The sequence below is a fragment of the Curcuma longa genome, chromosome 11, assembly GCF_044706935.1.
Source record: "Curcuma longa cultivar G26 ecotype Majalengka, Jawa Barat chromosome 11, ITB_CL_G26_1.1, whole genome shotgun sequence".
NCBI lineage: Eukaryota > Viridiplantae > Streptophyta > Magnoliopsida > Zingiberales > Zingiberaceae > Curcuma > Curcuma longa.
In genome coordinates this window covers 4,437,400-4,457,304 of record NC_133871.1, presented here as the reverse complement: position 1 = coordinate 4,457,304, position 19,905 = coordinate 4,437,400, and the positions used below count along the sequence as shown (strand labels likewise).

The 19,905-nt window shown below is 42.7% G+C and overlaps 4 protein-coding genes and 1 long non-coding RNA gene across 5 annotated transcripts; 3 read left to right on the top strand and 2 right to left on the bottom strand.

Moving 5' to 3' along the window:
• Positions 1-766: 766 nt before the first annotated feature.
• Positions 767-4,180, top strand: LOC141840812 (NF-X1-type zinc finger protein NFXL1-like). Its single transcript, XM_074728881.1, has one exon. It carries the CDS (start codon positions 767-769, stop codon positions 4,013-4,015), a length of 3,249 nt encoding a protein of 1,082 aa, XP_074584982.1. The 3' UTR covers positions 4,016-4,180.
• Positions 4,181-8,605: 4,425 nt separating this feature from the next.
• Positions 8,606-11,058, bottom strand: LOC141841256 (floral homeotic protein APETALA 2-like). The gene is made up of 10 exons (XM_074729404.1): positions 10,547-11,058; positions 10,415-10,440; positions 10,304-10,334; positions 10,133-10,220; positions 9,922-10,067; positions 9,784-9,828; positions 9,602-9,693; positions 9,397-9,506; positions 9,170-9,319; positions 8,606-9,096 (listed from the first exon to the last, which is right to left on the bottom strand). The coding sequence occupies exons 1-10, from the start codon at positions 11,056-11,058 to the stop codon at positions 8,902-8,904; spliced, it is 1,395 nt and encodes a 464-aa protein (XP_074585505.1). The 3' UTR covers positions 8,606-8,901.
• Positions 11,059-15,167: 4,109 nt separating this feature from the next.
• LOC141839479 (cyclin-D3-2-like) lies at positions 15,168-16,771 on the top strand. The gene is made up of 3 exons (XM_074727224.1): positions 15,168-16,035; positions 16,123-16,232; positions 16,335-16,771. The coding sequence occupies exons 1-3, from the start codon at positions 15,288-15,290 to the stop codon at positions 16,578-16,580; spliced, it is 1,104 nt and encodes a 367-aa protein (XP_074583325.1). The 5' UTR covers positions 15,168-15,287; the 3' UTR covers positions 16,581-16,771.
• Positions 16,772-17,427: 656 nt separating this feature from the next.
• Positions 17,428-18,100, bottom strand: LOC141839481 (uncharacterized). The gene is made up of 2 exons (XR_012602697.1): positions 18,011-18,100; positions 17,428-17,936 (listed from the first exon to the last, which is right to left on the bottom strand). It is a non-coding gene; the product is annotated as an uncharacterized LOC141839481 (long non-coding RNA).
• On the top strand, positions 17,845-19,719 carry LOC141839480 (cyclase-like protein 4). The gene is made up of 7 exons (XM_074727225.1): positions 17,845-17,951; positions 18,037-18,481; positions 18,589-18,633; positions 18,752-18,824; positions 19,019-19,116; positions 19,232-19,302; positions 19,380-19,719. Exons 1-7 carry the CDS (start codon positions 17,886-17,888, stop codon positions 19,503-19,505), a joined length of 924 nt encoding a protein of 307 aa, XP_074583326.1. The 5' UTR covers positions 17,845-17,885; the 3' UTR covers positions 19,506-19,719.
• The last annotated feature ends 186 nt before the right edge of the window (positions 19,720-19,905 follow it).

Sequence of the window (19,905 nt, the reverse complement as noted above, 5' to 3'; positions counted from 1 at the left end):
AGTGATTTCCAGGAAACTAAACAGATAAACAATTGTGTGTGTGTGTGTGATTTGTAGGACTGTTCGAAGTAGCTATAATTTATATGCGTCAGTTTTCGACTATTTTTAAACGATCAATTTTATGAAATTGTTTTTAGTCATTTTAATAAATAAATTCCAAATCTACTTAAACCCGATTATTATGTATGTAATTGAACTCGGTTTACATATGCTAATACTTTTCTAATAACTTTATTATACCAAGCGAATTTTACGCTCATGCAGAATTGATTGAGCCAAGCTTGTAATGCAGCCAAGGAGCATGTAGTGTCGCGTAGCCAGGTCATGCACCTTAAGTGGGTCACATGGTTTCAGGTCAGGTCAACCAAACCAAATAGATCACCATAAGTGGGTCACATGATTCGGATCAGGTGGATCAATCCAAATAGATCATCAAGGTCGACGGAGACAACCCACGTCATCCATCCTTTATTCCTTATTATATGGCTTGTCTCCCAATAAGATATATAGTTATATATCCTTTTGAGACGTTGAATCACCTTTTTTTTTTTTTTTTTTTTTTAAGAATATTTTATTTTTTAAAATAAAAGGGCAAGTATTTTTACACTATTTAAGGCGGTGGCCTTCACGAATGGAATCCATCGCCAATTGTATCTCTCGCAGGAGAGGGTTCCTCTTCTTCTCTATCGTCTCCTAGGGTTCCCCATTTACCCTTTCGCCAACCTCACGCCCGCCAGATCCCAAATCGAAGGATTTGTCGTCCACAATGCGCCCGGCCGCCGCCGAGAGAAACCACCACCAGCAGCAGCAGCAGCAGCAGCGCCAACACCACAACGACCGAAGGCCCCGCCCCCGCCACCGACCTCCCTTTCCCTCCGGTGGTCGCCAGGAATGGATCCCCCGAGGATCCTCCTCCGCCTCTATCCTCCCTACGCCGCCGCCTACGGTTTGCGAACCTGCGCGCCGACACAAGCATCGCCAGCCCCGGCCATCTCCGCCGGGTCCCGCCGTGATGATGACGTCGGAAACCGGAACGGACCTCACCGTGCCGCAGTTGGTCCAAGAGATTCAAGATAAGCTGGTGAAGGGGACGGTGGAGTGCATGATTTGCTACGAGATGGTGCGGCGATCGGCCGCGATCTGGTCGTGCTCCAGCTGCTACTCCATCTTCCACCTTCACTGCATTCGCAAGTGGGCCCGTTCGCCTTCGTCCTCCGATGCCCCGTCCGCCGGCAGTGGGGCTGACGGCAGCGGGGGATGGCGGTGCCCTGGGTGTCAATCGGTGAATTCCATCCCCGCCAAGGAGGTATCTTATACTTGCTTCTGTGGTAGCCGACGGGATCCGCCGAATGATCTTTATCTCATCCCCCATTCCTGCGGTGAACCCTGCAGAAGGTCTCTTGATCGGACTGCTCTGGCGCCCAATACCTCCGCGGATGGTGATGACTGTTACCGTTGTCTCCATGTGTGCGTCCTACAATGCCACCCTGGGCCATGCCCACCGTGCAAGGCCTTTGCTCCAAACCGGCCTTGCCCATGTGGTAAAACGATGATTGCCCGACGGTGCTCTGATCAAAAGAGTCCCTTCTCCTGTGGGCAGCGGTGCAATCATCTCCTTTCATGCAGCCGCCACCAGTGTGAATTGATTTGCCACACAGGTCCGTGTAGCCACTGCCTAGTCCTTGTTACTACTGTTTGCTTTTGTAAGAAGAAGACCGAGATTGTACTTTGTGGTGATATGGTGATTAAGGGAAACGTTGAAGGCATTCAAGATGGGGTCTTCTCGTGCAATTCTGTCTGTGGTCGTATTCTTTCCTGCGGGAATCATTTCTGCCGAGAAAATTGCCATCCTGGGTCTTGTGGAGAGTGCATGTTGCAACCAGATGCGATAAAAAGCTGCCACTGTGGGAAGACCAAATTGGAATATGAAAGGAAATGTTGCCTGGATTCTATTCCCACTTGTTCTGAAATTTGTGAAAGAGTTCTTCATTGTGGGATTCATAGGTGCAAGGAGATCTGTCACGAGGGAGATTGCCCTCCTTGTTCGGTATTGGTTGACCAGAAATGCCGATGTCTATCTTCAAGTAGAAAAGTGGAATGCTACAAGATGTCTGAAGGAAGTGAAAGTTTTCTCTGCAACAAGGTCTGTGGTATGAAAAAGACTTGTGGCAGGCATCGATGCACTGAACGTTGCTGTCCTCTTTCTAAAAAGGGCGGGGAGCTTTCTGGTGGTGATTGGGATCCTCATTTGTGCTCTATGCTTTGTGGAAAAAAGCTCAGATGTGGTCAACACTCTTGCCAACTGCTATGCCACAGTGGTTACTGCCCTCCTTGTCTTGAGTTTATATTCACTGATTTATCATGTGCCTGTGGGAAGACATCAATTCCACCGCCACTTCCTTGTGGTACTCCGATACCATCATGCCCCCACCCTTGCTTGGTACCCCAACCATGCGGCCACCCAGCCTCCCACACTTGCCATTTTGGAGATTGTCCACCTTGCCCAGTGCCAATTGTGAAGGAATGCATTGGAGGCCATTTGCTGTTGAGGAACATACCTTGTGGATCCAAGGATATTAGATGCAATCAACTTTGTGGTAAGACTCGCCAATGTGGGATACATGCTTGTGTTAAGTTTTGCCATCCTCCTCCATGTGATACTTCCTGTGCTTCAGCATCTGCATCTGATTTGAGTGTGAAGCCTTCATGTGGACAGGTCTGTGGTGCACCAAGGAGGGATTGCAAGCACACTTGTGGTGCACCATGTCATCCATTGGAGTCCTGCCCAGATCTTAGGTGTCAAGTCCTTGTTACGCTAGCTTGTTCTTGTGGTAGAATTACTGCAACTGTTCCTTGTGGTGCTGGAGGAAGCACCAATGGATTCCATGTTGTTACTATACTAGAAGCATCCATTCTTCAGAGGCTTCCCACTCCATTGCTTCCCATGGAGGCCAATGGAAAGAAGGTAGGGCTTGGGCAGAGGAAGCTATCTTGTGATGAAGAGTGTGCTAAGATGGAAAGGAAGCGTATCCTTGCGGATGCATTCGACATAACTCCTCCTAATTTGGATGCTTTGCATTTTGGTGAAAATTTAGCATCATCTGATTTCCTTGCTGAGCTCTTTAGGAAGGAACCTAAATGGGTTTTGTCTGTGGAGGACAGGTTTAAGTTTTTGGTGCTTGGAAAGACAAAAGGAGGTGGAATCAAAGTACATGTCTTTTGTCCTATGTTGAAAGAAAAGAGAGATGCGGTTTGGCACATAGCAGAAAGATGGAAACTTTCAGTCCAAGCTTCAGGTTGGGAGCCAAAACGATTCTTAGTTGTTCATGTTACCCCCAAGTCAAGACCTCCAGCTGGGATATTGGGCTTCAAGCCGGGAGTACCAGTAGCTGCTTCACCACCTCCACACTTTGACCCTGTTGTCGACATGGATCCTCGGCATGTAGTTTCAATGCTCGATTTGCCTCGTGATGCAGATATCAGTGCCTTGGCGCTAAGATTCGGAGGGGAATGTGAATTAGTATGGTTAAATGGCAAAAATGCTTTAGCAGTTTTTAGTGACCCAGCAAGGGCTGCCACAGCTTTGTTGCGGTTAGATCACGGATCAGTATACCAGGGAGCAGCAGTGGTTTCAGGTTCTGCCGTGAGTTATGCATGGGGAACAAGGCCTAAAGAGGATGGAGTTTCCTCAAAGGTTAGCAATCCATGGAAGAAGGTTGTTGCTCCTGAATCAGATTCTTGGGGAGGGGATTGGTCTTCTTCTAGAGTTAATGCCATAGCACCTGTTTCAAGGCCGATTGAAGCTGCACCAATCCCAGCATTAACTAATCCCTGGAATGTTCTTGATTCTGATGCATCTAGGAATTCATTGTCTGTGGACTCAGCAGATCATGTCATAGATTCCAGTGGCTCCACTGTGAAGACCAGTGGGGATGTGATCTCTATGAGCCAGGGTGCTGCTGCTGGTGAGAAAGCGAGAAAAAAGGCAGACGACTGGGAAGATGCTTGTGCATGAAGCCTGATTTAGCTTGTCCAAGTTGCTTCCCTTAATTTTTTTTTGTCTTTCTTTTACTTTTGATTACAATCTGTCTAAATCAGTTACGTCGATGTGAAATTTACACGTTGACCTAAACTTCATATTTTTACTCATCTTATAATAGTTGTTTTGGGCAAGTTTTAAACAGGATACCATTTGAGCAAATTTCCTTCTTCTTCTTCTTATAGTGGTTTCATACTGTATGCCCAATTCCAACTTCTGTACAATAACCTAGAACCCTAGTTTATAGCTTTCTTTAACATTCTTATTTCTCTCTCTCTCTTTTTTTTTTTTTTTTTTTGCAAATATGAATTTGATAAAGATCAGTATTCAGCTGTTATACAAGTTATTCTTTCAAACACTAGTCTGTCAGAGTAAAGTGTAGAAAGTAATATGTGCATTTCTAGAGTAAAGAATGATTTGTGCAAGGTCAGTCCTTGTGAAAACCAAGGGAGAACTACAGGTGATCGTTTACTTGTGCGTGAGAAAATCATCTGATAGAATGCAAATATACTCTAGGATGAACTAAATCAATGATTAGAACAATTTCATTTCTCTAAAGTAATTGGAACTTTGCCAGTGAATCTAAACAAATAACTGTTGGTTCTTTATCTCATGGTTGTGCATGACTGACTACATTCTGCTTCAGGTTTCATATATGTTTCATGTACCATTTTTTTTTGTTTACCATGTTATAATATACTTTCAGTTTTATACTGAAAAATTCACTTGTAACAGCTATGCTTTGCACATTCCTTTCATTTCTCTTTGTCCATCTAGAAATTTATATTCCTTTTCCCAGCCTTATGCATGTTAAAACTTCAGGTTGTGCTGAAGTCTGGAGCTGTATGTGCTCGTTATGGACTTTGGAAACCTTACATTGCTTCAGATTACGTGTGAACTTTATATATGGCACACAGGAGGTAAGCTGATATGCAAGTACAATGGATTTAGATTAGTCTTTCTATGCATATGATTCGTGTGCAGTTTTTTTTTTTAATTATATTTGTGCACAATGCACACAGAAGAATGTTTATTTTGATTGCTTTCGTATTTGCATTAGGATTAATGATATATGCTAACAAAAAACACGAATCTCCATTTGCAAAAATTTCACCCAAATAACATGCTGCTTCAGGTTTTATATATGTTTCTCAATCTATAAACACACTTTTTTCTTTCTATACAATGCTTTAATATATTTTCAGTTTTATACTGGAAAATTCACTTGTAAAAGCTATGCTTTCAACATTCCTTTCATTTCTCTTGGTTCATCTAGAAATTTATATTTCTTGTCACATGTTAAAATATTAGGTTGTGTTGAAGTCTGGAGCTGCATGTGCTTGTTAACTTTGGAAACCTTACATTGCTTCAAATTACATGTGAGGTAAGCGTATATGCAAGTAAAATGAATTTAGATTAGTCTTTCTATGCATGCTTTTTTTGAATTATCTTTGAGCACAGTGCACATAGAAGAATGTAAATTTTGATTCCTTTCGTATTTGTATTTAGAATTGATGATATACATGCTAACAATAAGCACAAATCTCCATTTGTATAAATTTCATCCAAATAAACGATTTGAGATGGTGCTTTGGTTATCCTTCGGATGGGTCTCATGAGCTTAGACTAGAAGGACCCATATCTCTTGATGCTTAAGGATTATGCATGCTAAACCAATCTATTTTGCTAAAATTAAGTGATCTTCAAGTTCATATTTGATTTGATAAATCAATTTTTCCAGATAGACATTTGAGAAGATATTTGTGCATTACTTACATTAATATATTTATTTTATGCAAAAAAATTCCTGCGGTTAACATGTGTGTTATATGTTGTATTTTCTGTTATATGTATTTTTAGAGATGTATTTGTTTAAGGTAGTTTACATAGAATAATATTTAGGATTACAATTGTTAAATGATAGATGCAAGTTTTCTTTATATTGATTCTTTAGGTTAATTTATTTGGTATAATCTCATATTACATATCAGATGGAGACTCATTTTCTTGCCACAAAATGGTATATTGGTATATGTTATCAATATAACTAATGTTGCTTCACAAGAAAATATGGTTTGAAAATGCACACATGGATCAACTGCTATGCTTGTAAAACTATGTATTGTCTATCCAATCATTACAACGAAGTCCATATAGGTATATGTATTCTGGAAATACAAACCTCCATAATTTTAAGAGCAACCTAAGTGGCCACCTGTACTGCAGAGTACCCATCTCATATGACACGTGGTCCTCTATACACATTTAACTTCAATATGCAGGATTAATTAGTCTATTTGACATTTGGGCACATGCGGAAATCTAAAAGAAATAAAACCTAAGTTTGAGTCTCTTCTCAAATAATGACATGATTTTTTTCCGCATTAGAGGATTAGTTATGTGACTTGTGCTATTAACATAAATATTTATTTTGCAAGTGTGCAATGACAGACATGCTACTTAAATGTCGTTCCCAAATAGTTGGTGTCAACTGCTTGATGATATACATGTTAATTATGTGTTCCACATTGTAGGTTAATGTAGATATTATATTGTTTTTGTATTGATGATTACATATGTTTTTTATATGGAACTATTGATTGATACTGTGTTTTGTTATATATGTTAAGCATTTTGTAATGGTTATAATTTTAAGATATTATTTTTAATATGTGGCAAATGCATACATTTACTGCGTAATGTAGTAGGGTGATTGCATGACATGGACTGGTTCAACCTGGTTCTTAAAACATGGATAATGGTGAGAGTTGTAGGCCGAAAACTGGCATGTCTCCTTTTTCCATTCCACATTCATTTCAGTACAGTGCAGATCACTCTCACATTTTCTTCTTCTTCTTCCTCGTTTGTTGCCTTCTTAAATCTAAGTGGCTCACCCAGATGCCACAGCAAAAAGCAGCAATGAGTGCTCATGCAGCAGCTGGTATGCAATCACATGCCTGGCCCTCAGTCTTCCCTTTCCCTGCACAAACTCTGAGGAGAGATAGAAAGAAAGAGAGATTGAAAAGGAAGGGAAAGGGAACAAAGAGTGGAATCAGACAAGAGGAAATTGGTGAAAATGGCTACAAGGTTTGGGTGGATGTTGATGCGTTGAGAGCAGCCTTACTGTTCCTAGAAAAGCAACTTGTTGCTTGCTCCCTGTTGCTTGTCCAGTTGCTGATACTTCCGTCAGCAGCAGTTGAAGGGAAGAAAAACGTTTATTCTTTTTCCTTCTTTTTTCTAAAAAATGGTCCTTTCATTTTGATTCCTATAGTTATATGTTTTTCCTGACTCCCCCTTTCAGTACTTGTTTATTTGCTCAGATAAAGTTAAGGCGGTGCCTCCAATGCCATAGCTATCTGAAATTATTTGATTGGACTGCCCATGGTTGATGTGCCCAACATTGGCCGCTCTTGTTTTGGTTGCAAGTCCCATTCATCTTTAAGTCTTCCCAATTGATGATGAGATGCAAGGAGAAAGGAGGCAACACTCTGACAAATGAGCCCTCATTTCATTACTGAATGATTGAGATTTTTATGAATGTTAATGCTGTTGTGTAGGGTGGAGGAGAGGAGAATCCAACCATCATCATTCTCATTGGAGATGATGTTCCTTGTTACTCTATCTATGGAATATGTCACAATTTTTGTTTCTCTGGCAATTACCAAACATAGGAACTTCTATGTTTCACCTTTAACCCCATAAATATTGCATTTCTTCTAAGCTTATTACAATTAGTATTCAGTTTACCTAAATTACAGTATAGTCAGTAATGTTTTTAGCTTAGCATGGGGATGTCTGGAATATGATTAATTAATGCATAAGCAAGCATAATGACGCACTACTGATTTCCCCATCTTATTTGTGTGCAGAGGTGCTCATTTCTGGACATGCAGTGTTTGACCATGGCTGATCATTTTGAGGTACGCCTTGTTGTAAAGTGAAACAGCGCAAGGACAAACAAAGGACCAGAGTGGAGGTACCATCACTTACTACTCTTTTGGCATTTCCCTCCTATTTCCTTTCCTTGCCATCTCTCTCTTCTTCCCTGCTGGGAGAAAAAAGCCACAAACTTGCAGTGCCATGAGAACGCTACAAAATTATACATATACATATTGCCAGTCAAAAGAAGGATGAATTCTTTTCTTTTCATTAGTGGTATGAAACAATTTTTTGTTCAGTAAATGTATTAGTATATGCATGTGATAAGATCAACTTTTGCAACTCAGTAATTATTGATGAGTCCGAGATTACTTCTTCTGCTTCTTCTTCTAAAGAAACTTCTTTGGCTAAACCAGCTTCACTCCAGCTTATTTACACTTATGTTTACTTGGACAAAGGTGACGAATGAATTTGTTTGTTTAGAAAAAGTCTTGTGAAAATTTTCCTTCATAAGGAGCTTATTTCTCTACTCTATAATCGTACATTTACCATGGCACCTCCCTAGTTGTAGAAACAGAACAATAAAGCTATAGCTTTACGATTTGTGATGAATTATTATCCGTATATGCTGAACCAAGGGGAGCTTTATGTAAATTTTTATCATAGTTCTCTTGCTCTCAAACAATGTAAACTTTTGCAGTCAGTAGTAGTTTTACATTGCATGAACTAGATCAAACAATCTGAACTACTATGCAAGAGGAGATTCCTTCCCTTAGACACAAGGGAGAACAACTCCAAAATTTAAGGCATCTAAAATCTAACCTTTGCCATGCCCTACAGCAACTCACTCTACCCTTTTAAACGCACAAACACTACTCCCTTCTTCTAGTTGTTTGGTTGAGTGGTGCAACAAAACAAGGCCAAAGTTGGTCCTTTACAGGAAAGGCAATAGATCCCACCACTGCAGGGTGCTATGCTTTCTTTTAGCTTGGCCTAATTGACTGGTACTCATTCTTCTGTTGCCAATTGAAAGGCAATGCTGGTGTCTGTGGTGGGAATCCTGATGATGCTGCAGAATTGGCTGCCGAGAAGAAGTGAGTCGACGGCGTAGTGGCCGGCAGCCAAGTTCTGCTGCTGTTCCCCCAACCGAACTGCATGCCATCTGTGCTGCTTGCATACTGCATCTTGTGGCAAAACTGTATTCATAAGAGGCAGCAAAAAACCTTAGTTGAAGGAATGAGGATAACCTACTTGATGAAATCTAGGAGCCGCGAGTTGCGGTGGAATGATTTCGACAAACGGAAAGGCTTCATTTCTCCTCAGAAGCTGCGAGTACTTGCACGTCTCACCGGCACTGATAACGGTCGGGGAATGTAGACTTCTGCCTTCATTCTCAGGAAACTAGTAATCCACAAACATGGAATTATATGCAAACTTAGCTGAAGAAACAAGCGAAGTTGAATGGTAGGTAAGTAAACCTTTAATCTGGTGTTGCGACTCCATTCAGACTCTGTGCCATTTGAGTCTTCATCCCTTTTGGATCCTGAGCTCCCCAAACTCAGGTCCAAATTATGCTGAGCAGAAACAGCTAAAAGTTTGGGATGCAAACTTTAGAACGATGAACAGATCAATCAATAACGAGAGCGAAGGAACATAACATGTGTGAGTATATTGAAAACCCACTCTGAGGATCGAGGTCATTCGAGTAAAAGCTAGGATCGAAGTTTGTCATCGCATCTTTACCGCTGCACTTGATCGCAGCCTTGTCATAAGCTCTAAAACGATGATGTCTATAGGAAGTGAGCAAGAAGCAAAATCTATCCTTTAAACTAAAAATCATACATCAAACGGAAAAGTTAACGTACCTAGCAGCTTCAATTTCACTGTCAAAGAGCCCAAGATACACATATCTGTTAACAAATGATAGCCAAATAAGGAACAAAAGGAAACATGAAATAAACTAGTTCCATTTCTTTAATGCATGGGAGGAAACAATATTGTACTTCTTCCCCAAGAACTGTCCAATTCTAGCCTCCCATCTCCCACATTTGTGCAATGTGACGCCAATGTACTTGGAGTTGCCTCTCAGAAAGCCCGTGCTCTGCCGTCGAAGAACATGAACAAACTCCTCCTTGGTGACATTGCCCATCTGCAACAGAGGAAGATGAACTGGGGGAAGTTAAGAGCAATAGGTGGAGTGAGTTCTTCACGCACCTGTTTCAGATCTTCTTCGTAATCTTCCAAGTCGAAGTTGATGTCTGCATCGATGCCACGGAACTTGATCGCTGCTCGATCGTACGCCCTGTGACAGAGATTAGTGTGGCAAATGTCTAAGTTGGAAACTGAAGCCACAGTTTGTTCAGGAGAGAGAGGCGACGGTCTCACCTCGCTGCAGCATGAGCAGTGTCGAAACCACCTGTAGAGGATCGTTCAGAAAGTTATTGGCTTAAATTATCAGAATTCAGTAGCTTTGTGATTTGAACTCTCATTGCTTACCCAAATAGATTTGTTTTCCACAATCCCTGCACGTAAGATTAAGAAACAGAGATGAGCAAAGAAGCTCTAAAAAGCAGGTTAAAGATCCAATTTTTATTGTTTGGGAACGGGGAAAGAGGCGAGGAAGCTGACCATATGTGGGACTCCCACCGGCCGGTCCTCCGGTAGAAGGTCACGCCGCGGTACTGGGAGCTCCTTGACCTTGGCCCGCGGCGGCTCTTCTTCACCGGATGCAGCACCTCTGTTGGCTTCCCGACCACCACCCGCTCCGCCGAGTGGCAGATCCTGAGGCCGCCGGCCCATTGAGAACCAAGCGGCGGCACCAGGGGCGGAGGCAGAGAACCACCTCCGCTACCCCCGACGCTGCCGCCCAAAGGAAAGAACTGCCTTGTGACGACTGCCGGCGGATCGCTCTCCTCCGCGCAGATGGAAAATCCGAAGATCTTACTGGCGCAGCAACACGCCTCGCCCTCGTCACCGACAGCTCCTCCGGAGCTGCACGCATTGTTCTCTGCGTCGGCGGAGGCCACCCCTACCGTATTGCTTTTATCCTCCTCTCCGCCGGCGGGCATCGCCTCCGCCAGGTCACCGTAGTCGTCCTCCTCCAACGAGGCCACACGATTAAGATCCCAAAACCCTTTCATCCACCTAAAAATCCCTCCTTTACCTCCTTCCCGACCTCAAAAATCCAATCTTTCTCCTCAAAAACACAAAACCCCCTCCTCCCTTCTACACCTCCATATTTATAACTTCCTCCTCGCCATTTCTGAGTTCTTCAAGCAATGTAGAGGCAGCTTTACCAACTCGGTGCCATTCGAAGCTTAGCAGCAGGGAGAAAGGAACATACACCATGCATACATCAAAAAAGGAGTCGTCTTTCACCAAAATGAAAAGTTATAAAGTTGAAAATCTCTTTTCCTTTGAGGCGGCAGCCATGGTGGTGGTGTTCTCCTCTCCTTCGATCTCTACTCTTATTCGCACATTCCTACTCTTTGTTTGATCCAGTCCAACTCATCCACTCAACGTCTTCTTATGCCGCAGGTGGACTGTGGAACAAGGTAAAAGACAGAAACCCTCTGTGCCATCTGCATCAGTATCACCACGCTTGCTCATGTTCTTTACTGTGGAAAGCACAGTTGTGTGTGTCCTTTCATGGAAAAGGAGCTCATTTCTGACGTGTTGTGATTAGGGTGTGACCTGGAGATCGGCTTGAAATTATATCAGGAGAGGAGCTGGTAGTGACGGTGGCTAGGAAACATCTGAGGCTTCAAAATAGTTGATGAAAGAATACACAGGTAGCCATGGTGTTTGTTAATGGTCCCAGTTTAGGAATCTTAGGAACCAGAAGCATGCCTCAAGTTGGGCCAATTTGTTGCAACTCTACCTGACTACGTTTCTGTTTGGTTCAATTTTGAGGGTCTATATCTACTTCCACTCGGAAGAACCATGTGTAAGTTCGATTTTGCCTATCACATCTATAATCGCTTAATCTGCAAAGGAGATTATTGAAAACAAAATCATAGTGATAAGGACACCATCAAGCTAAGAAGCAGAACTTCCACTTGCAGTTTTGAACCATCATCAACAAGTCATGCCAAGCTGGGCCACAAGCAACAGCAATGGCAAACAGCTGCCAATGCATGTGAGGAATGGCTGTAAATTGTAAAACCTGCACAGAAAATTGAACGGCAGTTCAGCTGCTGCTAATTAATTAATTGCATGATGACCAACATAAGACATTGCCACAACTGGGAGAAAACTGGCATCTTTGCTTGGAGTAATTCGTACTGCGCCTGCCATTTGCTCCTGCATTCTTCAATGCAAAGGCAACAGCTGATGAACAGAGGAACAGAAAAAGTTTGAAGTGTGCAGTAAGGATTGACTTGTGGGATGTAGATATCACACAGAGGTATCAGATGACTTCTTGACTTTTTTTCTCAAACATGGGAAAACAAGCAAGAATCACATGATAAATGTAATGCAGTGGCTGTCACAGAGACCTGCTCCATTAAACCACATGGAGCTTGCTCCCCTCAGTTTACTCTTTTTACCTGCAGCACTTATTGACTACCTTCTTGACTGCAGCTTAACGACACAAATAATTTCATCGTTACCAAAATCTTGCTGAAGCACTGTTGAGAAAGAGGTTAAGTGCAGAGATAATGCTTAAAGAACCACTTCTGGATTTCATTGAATGCCTGTGGCAGTGTGGTAATGTGAAGTTTCAGGATTTCTGAATGGTAATGCAATGCAATCAAGAAGCTGATGGCTGGAGAGGAAAGAGCACGGTGGTGGAATCTTTTCATCAATGTTTTCTGAACCTGCCATTTGGGCCACAGAAGGCATGAAAAGTGAAACTGCAGTGATTATGCAATTGTGTTTGACTAAAAATGGTACACATTGATGCAGGTCCAGAAAATGGCCTGTATAATCTCCAGCAGTGTCAGGTCCTATAATACTGAAATGGTGCCAGCATCAGACAAGCTCCAATTATCAATTTATAATGGAGGTAATGATCGAGTATGGATGAAGTATTTGAAGTGCTACATTTGATATGCACAATAGTCTTCTTTTTTTATGTTGGGGTTTTGTTTCTTTGCTCACCTGTTTGAAGGATTTAGGGAGTGAAATTTACATGAGTTAGTATAGCCTTTCTGTTTGATATGCGATAATGGATGTATGCTTGTTTTCCTTGAGCACAACATTTCAGCATTCCCCTTAAAGGATGCTCTGAAATTTCATTTTCTCCCGACTACATGAATTTTCTCTTCTATTTGGGACTTCTAGGGAAATGACTAATTGTTGTTTCTCCCTACTCATCATCTACAATGTGATATTGACATTGAGGGAAAGATAATGACTATGATAAATTGCTGTGACAGAAAGGAAATGCAGAAACTTATCTGCTTTGTCAAACTTCCTCATTTTTTGCTCTTACATATGTGTGTGTGTGTGTGTAACATGTACATGCAAACAGCATCATTCTACCCAGAAAGCTGAGGAGATTGTCTTATATGTATAGGGCATTGATGAAGATATAATCCAATAGGATAAAGCATGGGTAGTTGAAATTGAGAACTTATCGAAATCTTTTACGATAAGTTGGGATGACATAGATATGGTCAAAGGCAGGCAATACATTATATTGTTACAAGAGTTAAAATCTACTAGTGTAAGGGATAGAGAAAGTACAAAGGAATATTACTAACTTATTGCCTTCCATATTTCAATGGAGGAATAAGATTCGTATGGCTGAACGCAAATAGTTAGGACAAACACCGCCACTTGTTCTTGATGATGATGAGAAAATACCTCCAAACTAGTACTAAACTTGTAATGTAGTATTATTTGATAACATACAGACTGTAATGTTTCAAATTCTAATGCAGTTGTCTTTAATCCTAAATCTTGTCTGTTATTCACCAGAGGCAACAGTAATAAGGTTTTGTAGGGTTATAAAGGCAGTATTTTTTTTCTTGTTTAGTGTTATTCATCAGTATGCTGGACTATCTTTCCAAAGCCTTTTTTTCACAACCAAACCATGTTAAAATTTGCTACTTGCAAATGGAAACAAAACATTTGGCATTCCTGAAGTTTGTGGTGTTCTTTAATCTAACTAGACACTCAGAATCTACTCAATGCTGCTGAAACTCCACCTGTTTTATTTGTCATCCTGATGGAACTGTTTTGCCTTGCCTTGCAGGGCACACATACAAAATTGCATGAAGATTGAACTGTAGGGAAAAGCATGGGAACTCGAGTAGAGTGTCTCTGTCCTTTGCCGTCCGTTTGGTCGATGGCAACGTCTTGGGAAACGATGGCATTAGATGCAAATGGCAGTGCGTAGTCTTCCTGCAGCAACTTAAAGCCACTGTTCTTCTTTCCTTTCCGGTGCATGCATGGCTGAGTCCTTTTCCTCGACTGTATTCTTCTGAGTTGAGTTGATTCATCAACCCAAAGAAACTTGAGTGTGGTGAGTTGAGTGAGTAATGAGTGCAGATTGAGCTCTGTCGCCATGGTTTTCCTTGGAGCTGTACATTGTTGGTAGTTTTGGTGTCGGTGCAGTTAATGCAGCATCTCGTGCTGGAGTGCTTTGCAATCTAAGAGCTTGTGGATTTGCACACCGCAGTGTGTTCTTTATTATTGCATGCATTTTGTAGTCGACGATCGAAAAAAATATTAAAGATGGATGAGATTGAAGTTTTCATAATCTTATTTACTCGAGGAGATGGAAAATTAGGGTAGAGTCAAGGTGAAAATTTCAGATATGTTAAACATAACAATAAAATGGAGAAAGCAATAAATTTTCTTTTCCTTTTTGTTTTTTTTTGAAAGATGAGGAATCCACTTTACCAACAAAGACAATTAGACAAGAAAGAGTGAAGAATATATTTTTTTTATAAATTTGAAAACTTAAAAAAATATGACATTATAAAATTTAATTTTCTTAAATTAATTTTGATTGAGAATTTTTGTTTGTGTCTCAACTTGACAGTGTTGATGTTACATTTTGTAGCTCGCTGTTTTGAACATTTTCTGTTTGTTTTATTTTTTTTATATTTTATAATTAAAAATAAGGAAAATAAAATAAAAAAGGGAAATAAGCATGCTGAAAAAGTAGTCATTAAAAAATAATTTAAAATAAATAAAATAAAAAGGTGGTGATGGCGTGGTGAAACCCCATGAACTTGAAGACTCTTTTATGTCTTCAGCGCGCCCTTCATCCACTGAACTGCGGAAAGAGGAAAGAAGCGGAACCATGGCGAAGATGAGCGCCCAAATCTCTCCTTCTCGTCTTCTTCTTCCCGGTTCCAACAGTTTATTATGAGGAAAGTGTATTATTTTATCTTTCTGGTCTTTGGAGAAGACAAAGATGGCTTTTTTACCTCTTTTTGATCATCTGTATTGCCAAGAAGAGAGCTTGGAGATGGAGGGAGGAGGAGCAGAGGAAATGGCTCCGGTGGTTTCGTCAAGAGAAGACTATGAGACCGAGAGCCATGTTGTATCGGTTGTGGAGGCTTCCGTCGGCGTTGGGGAAGATTGGAAGGAGGTGTTGTCTTTGCTCGCCGACAAGGAATCGGAGGCTCTGCCCTTACTGGTCGCCGAAGGAGACGGTGGCGATTTACACCTCCGACGGGCGAGGGAGGTGGAAGTGGAGTGGGTGGTCCTCGCTGCTGCTCGGCACGGCTTCTCCGCCGTGACGGCGGTGCTCGCGGTGAGCTACTTTGACCGGTGCTTCCTCCCCTGCGCTGGCCGCCAGCCGCTGATGCGGCTCCAGAGCGACAAGCCCTGGATGGGGCGGCTCGCCGCCGTGGCGTGCTTGTCCCTGGCGGCGAAGGTGGAGGAGACCCGCGTGCCTCTGCTGCTAGACCTCCAGGTTCCGCCTCCGCCGGCAGAGGCGGCTTCTTCGGCGGAGGAAGGTGGGTTCTTGTTCGAACCAAAGACCGTACGACGAATGGAGCTCCTGGTGCTCTCTTCTCTCGGGTGGAAGATGAATCCCGTCACCGCTCTCTCCTTCATCCATCACCTTCTCCCCCGTCTCTGTTCTGGCGGCGGCATTGCTGCCCGTATCCGGGAGTTGGCGAGGAGATCAGAGGAGGCACTTCTCTGTGTAATCGCCGGTGGGTTATCCTCAAAATGCTTCCTTTCCATTAAAACTTGAATCTTTTCACGCCAATTTAATGATGACTCCTCTCTATTGTTTGAAGACTGGGAATGGGTTCGATATCCGGCATCGGTATGGGCGGCGGCGGCGCTGCTCCGCGCGACGGAGCCGCAAGAGGCCCACCATCTCATTTCTCTCCTCAAACCCTCCAAGGTTGAATCTTTTTGTCAGCTTCCTCCTCGCTCCTCCCTGATTGCTCCATTATTGCACTCCTCGCTGCTAATGGCTGCCACCACATTACACTCCAATCCACAGGAAAACCTGGAACGATGCTACCATCTAATGGCGGAATCCATGAGCGCTACCAATGCGACTGGCCACAAGCGCAAGCATTCTTCTCTCTCATCGCCGGCGAGTCCCCGCGGAGTGGTCGGTTCCTGCTTCAGCAGCGAGAGTTCGTGCGGATCATGGCCGTTATGGCCTCCCCCTGTTTCGTTCTCGCCGGAGGCAGCTGCTGCCGCTCCTCTCAAGCATAGAAAACACTCAAAGGAGCAGTTTTGACCGGCGATTCAACTCCTGAATCTCCCGAACAAGATAAAAAAGCAGAGCCAGATGCCTATCGTTGTTCAACTAATCACAAAAACGAAGAAAAAAAATTCTTGTCTTCCCAAAATTATGTTCAATGCATCGCTTCTCTTTCTCATCGCTCGTTTTCCATCGAAATGTTTATCAAAGAGAAAACAGAGAGAAGTTTCAACAATGTCTCCGACGACTTGTCAGCGAATGGAGGGAAAGCAATAAAGGAGAAGAATGAGAACTTTAGTTTGCCTGTCGGCGATCATTAACTGTGCATGCCTCGATCTCTTCACTTTAATGGCGCTTTGACATTAAGATGCCATGTGTGGACTTCTGAACCGATCGCTTAGTTTAATAAACCAAAAATCTCTGATGCAGAGGTGAATGATATGGTTGTCATTACTTGTTCCGAGGCATAAATCTCCTCCTTTTGCGGCGTCGGTTCCAGTGAAGCAGCTGGTGTTTAAAGTAAAAAAAAAAGCTTCCTTTGTTGGATTATAAATGGATCATTCACACTTCAGTTCAAATTGAATTACACAACTGTTGCAGAAACAGAAAGAGAAAGAAAGAGGGAGGGAGAAAAGGAGTGTGTCCTCGGATGCTGCGTTCTTTATTTTCTTTCCTTTTTCTTTTTCTTCTTCAATCTTTTAATTTTTTAGCGTCGCGTTTCGTTGGAGGAGGAATGGAGAGGGCAGAAGACCACCAACCCTGAACTGATCAGAGGACAAAACTTTCAGCTTCTTCAGAAGTAGATACGATATTCAATGATATTATTAAGAGATCTAAATTTTACTTTTTTTTCCTTCTTTTATCCAATCATACAAATCTTCTGTTCATCTCTTAGAACTGTTTCCTTTTCCTTCAATCAGGCTGTGTTTATTTTGGGTGAGGGGAAGAAACCGTCTAAGCAAACACAGTACAAAAAGACCAAAAGTGAGAAGAAAACTGGGACCTAATATTTTCAGCTTTGCTCTGGTTCCACTAACTCGCCCCATCTTCTCCCTTCGGAGGCCACAAGATATCTTTTTTGTCTTGTACAAGCATCGAAAGCTGCCCTTCCCCCACAATTATTGTCGAGCTGAAGGACGCTCAGGACAGCTCTGTTCCTCTCCACTAGATGCTGCCTCCTACTGTTCCATGTGAGAAATCCATGAACTCCGACTGTAGAAGAAGAGAAAAACAAACAAAATATGATCGACAGACAAAATTACTTAAATAATAAACTGCATGAGTAATTTTAGTATTGTTTTTTCTGTTTTTTTTCTTCTATCTTCCATCAGCGTTCGAACAATGTCCAATCTGGCGGCTGTTGACGGCGTCGCCGATCAGCCGGCGGCGCTCCTGTGCATCGAGAAGGTAAATACTCACTTTATTTTTTTTTTTACCATTAACACGGTTGTTGCGAATTGTCAAACCTCATTCGCTATAAAAAGAGTGGCAGGAGATGGACGTTCACTCCCCACCAACCGCCATGGCTGCTGCCGCTGCTGCTGATTCTCTCTTCTTCCTCTTCCTTTACCTGCTTGTCTCGCCATCCCCCGGCGGCGCCACCACCGCCCATCCGGGCTACCCGCAGGAGGAGGAGGAGGAGGCGGAGTGCGGCCTCCGTGATCTGGCGGTCGTGCGGCGGGAGGAGTACGGTGGGGGGAGGATCGTAGACATCAGCCACGCGTACCGGGAGGAGATGCCCGGGTGGGAGCGGGAGGAGGGGCTCGGCCGATTCCTCCGGCTCACCCGATCAATGGATGACGGCGACGTCGCCTACTTCTCCGAGCTGCGGCTTCCAGCGCACTCCGGCACCCACGTCGACGCCCCAGGACACGTCTTCCGGCGCTATTACGACGCCGGCTTCGACGTCGACACCCTCGATCTCGACGTCCTCAACGGTACCTTTCGCGCCCTCTCCCTCAGGATAACCATTTACTGATACGCCCATAAATAGTTACCCGCGCCCTAATTGGCTCCGGGCTGGGCCCATTCCTATTTTTAACAGGCCCCGCATTGCTACTGGACGTTCCAAGAGATAAGAACATCACAGGTAAACAAACAAACACCACTTCTTAAATTAATTACTCGAATGAAGATCTGAGAAAATAGGAGAAAAAGTGATAAAAAAAGATGTGGATAAATCACACTTCTTCGCTTGATGTCGACAGCTGAAGTAATGAAGTCTCTGCACATTCCCAAAGGAGCTCGTCGTGTGCTTTTCAGAACCCTAAACACTGACAGGTTACAAACATATCAAATACTCGAGTGTTCGATACAATTGTTTCCTGAAATTGTAGGTTTTCAAGTTAGATAACAAGTTCAGAGTCGGAGGTTGAGGATTTCGATGCTCAAGGACGATCTGTAACATCATTGAAGAACGAAATGTATAGATAGTTCAGTGATTAGTTGTGTGAATATGTTGTTGCATTTTTCAGGCAGCTCATGTGGAAAACAGAGTTCGACACGAGCTATGTTGGGTTCATGAAAGATGGGGCCCAATGGCTCGTCGACAACACGGATGTTAAACTTGTCGGTGAGTTGCAAGTCGTTGCGCTTGTCGCGGGACTGAACCATTGATCCAATTCGATCTCAATTCGACGGAACTAGCATGATAATGTCATGATCATATCGCTATTCGTATGTTTTAGGTGTCGACTATTTGTCGATTGCTGCTTGGGACGACTTGATCCCTTCGCATCTCGTTTTCCTACGGAGTCGAGTGAGTGAAAATCATTGTAACTCACTTGTATCACATTGATAAGCTCTCATGAGATTGCTTGATTCAACATTGTTCAGGAGATCATTCTTGTGGAAGCCTTGAAATTGGATCATGTCGAAGCCGACGTATACGACTTGCACTGCTTGCCTCTTCGATTACGAGGAGCTGAGGGATCGCCCATTCGGTGTATTCTTATCAAGTAAATCATCATCGGCATCGAACACGATCGAGATCACTACAGAAATTCCGACTACTACCTTCATCACCTAGTGTTAAACATGTGTTTAAGTGAAATAAAATTAATGTGAAGACAGATATTGTTGTTATTGTGGTTGTATAATTATGTTTTAGAATTAATATTTTATTCTAAGTTTGGAATATAATTGTGTGAATGCTAAGAATTTTTATTTAATAAAATTTGCTAATTTAGTTTTAGAAATTTAATCATTTTTTAAAATTTTAAATAATAATTTTGGCAGAGGGGCTCAGGTTCGGACCGGTATGAACATGGCGGAGCGGACAAAGGAAATTTAATGGGCCGTGGCGGCGTAGCCCAGCCCAGTTACACTTTAGTCCGCTTGTTCACTACGCATCATGTCGTTA

What these genes read in the sequence shown, in the direction of transcription:
- LOC141840812 (XM_074728881.1), top strand. Translation starts at nt 767, where the DNA reads ATGCGCCCGGCCGCCGCCGAGAGAAACCACCACCAGCAGCAGCAGCAG.
- LOC141839480 (XM_074727225.1), top strand. Translation starts at nt 17,886, where the DNA reads ATGTCCAATCTGGCGGCTGTTGACGGCGTCGCCGATCAGCCGGCGGCG. An exon ending in AAGAGATAAGAACATCACAG is followed by an intron (nt 18,634 to 18,751) that starts GTAAACAAACAA and finishes TGATGTCGACAG; the next exon opens with CTGAAGTAATGAAGTCTCTG. An exon ending in CACGGATGTTAAACTTGTCG is followed by an intron (nt 19,117 to 19,231) that starts GTGAGTTGCAAG and finishes CGTATGTTTTAG; the next exon opens with GTGTCGACTATTTGTCGATT.
- LOC141841256 (XM_074729404.1), bottom strand. Translation starts at nt 11,058, where the DNA reads ATGAAAGGGTTTTGGGATCTTAATCGTGTGGCCTCGTTGGAGGAGGAC. An exon ending in GAATGACCTCGATCCTCAGA is followed by an intron (nt 9,507 to 9,601) that starts GTGGGTTTTCAA and finishes CCAAACTTTTAG; the next exon opens with CTGTTTCTGCTCAGCATAAT. An exon ending in GTCGCAACACCAGATTAAAG is followed by an intron (nt 9,320 to 9,396) that starts GTTTACTTACCT and finishes GTGGATTACTAG; the next exon opens with TTTCCTGAGAATGAAGGCAG.
- LOC141839479 (XM_074727224.1), top strand. Translation starts at nt 15,288, where the DNA reads ATGGCTTTTTTACCTCTTTTTGATCATCTGTATTGCCAAGAAGAGAGC. An exon ending in ACTTCTCTGTGTAATCGCCG is followed by an intron (nt 16,036 to 16,122) that starts GTGGGTTATCCT and finishes TATTGTTTGAAG; the next exon opens with ACTGGGAATGGGTTCGATAT. An exon ending in CTCTCCTCAAACCCTCCAAG is followed by an intron (nt 16,233 to 16,334) that starts GTTGAATCTTTT and finishes TCCAATCCACAG; the next exon opens with GAAAACCTGGAACGATGCTA.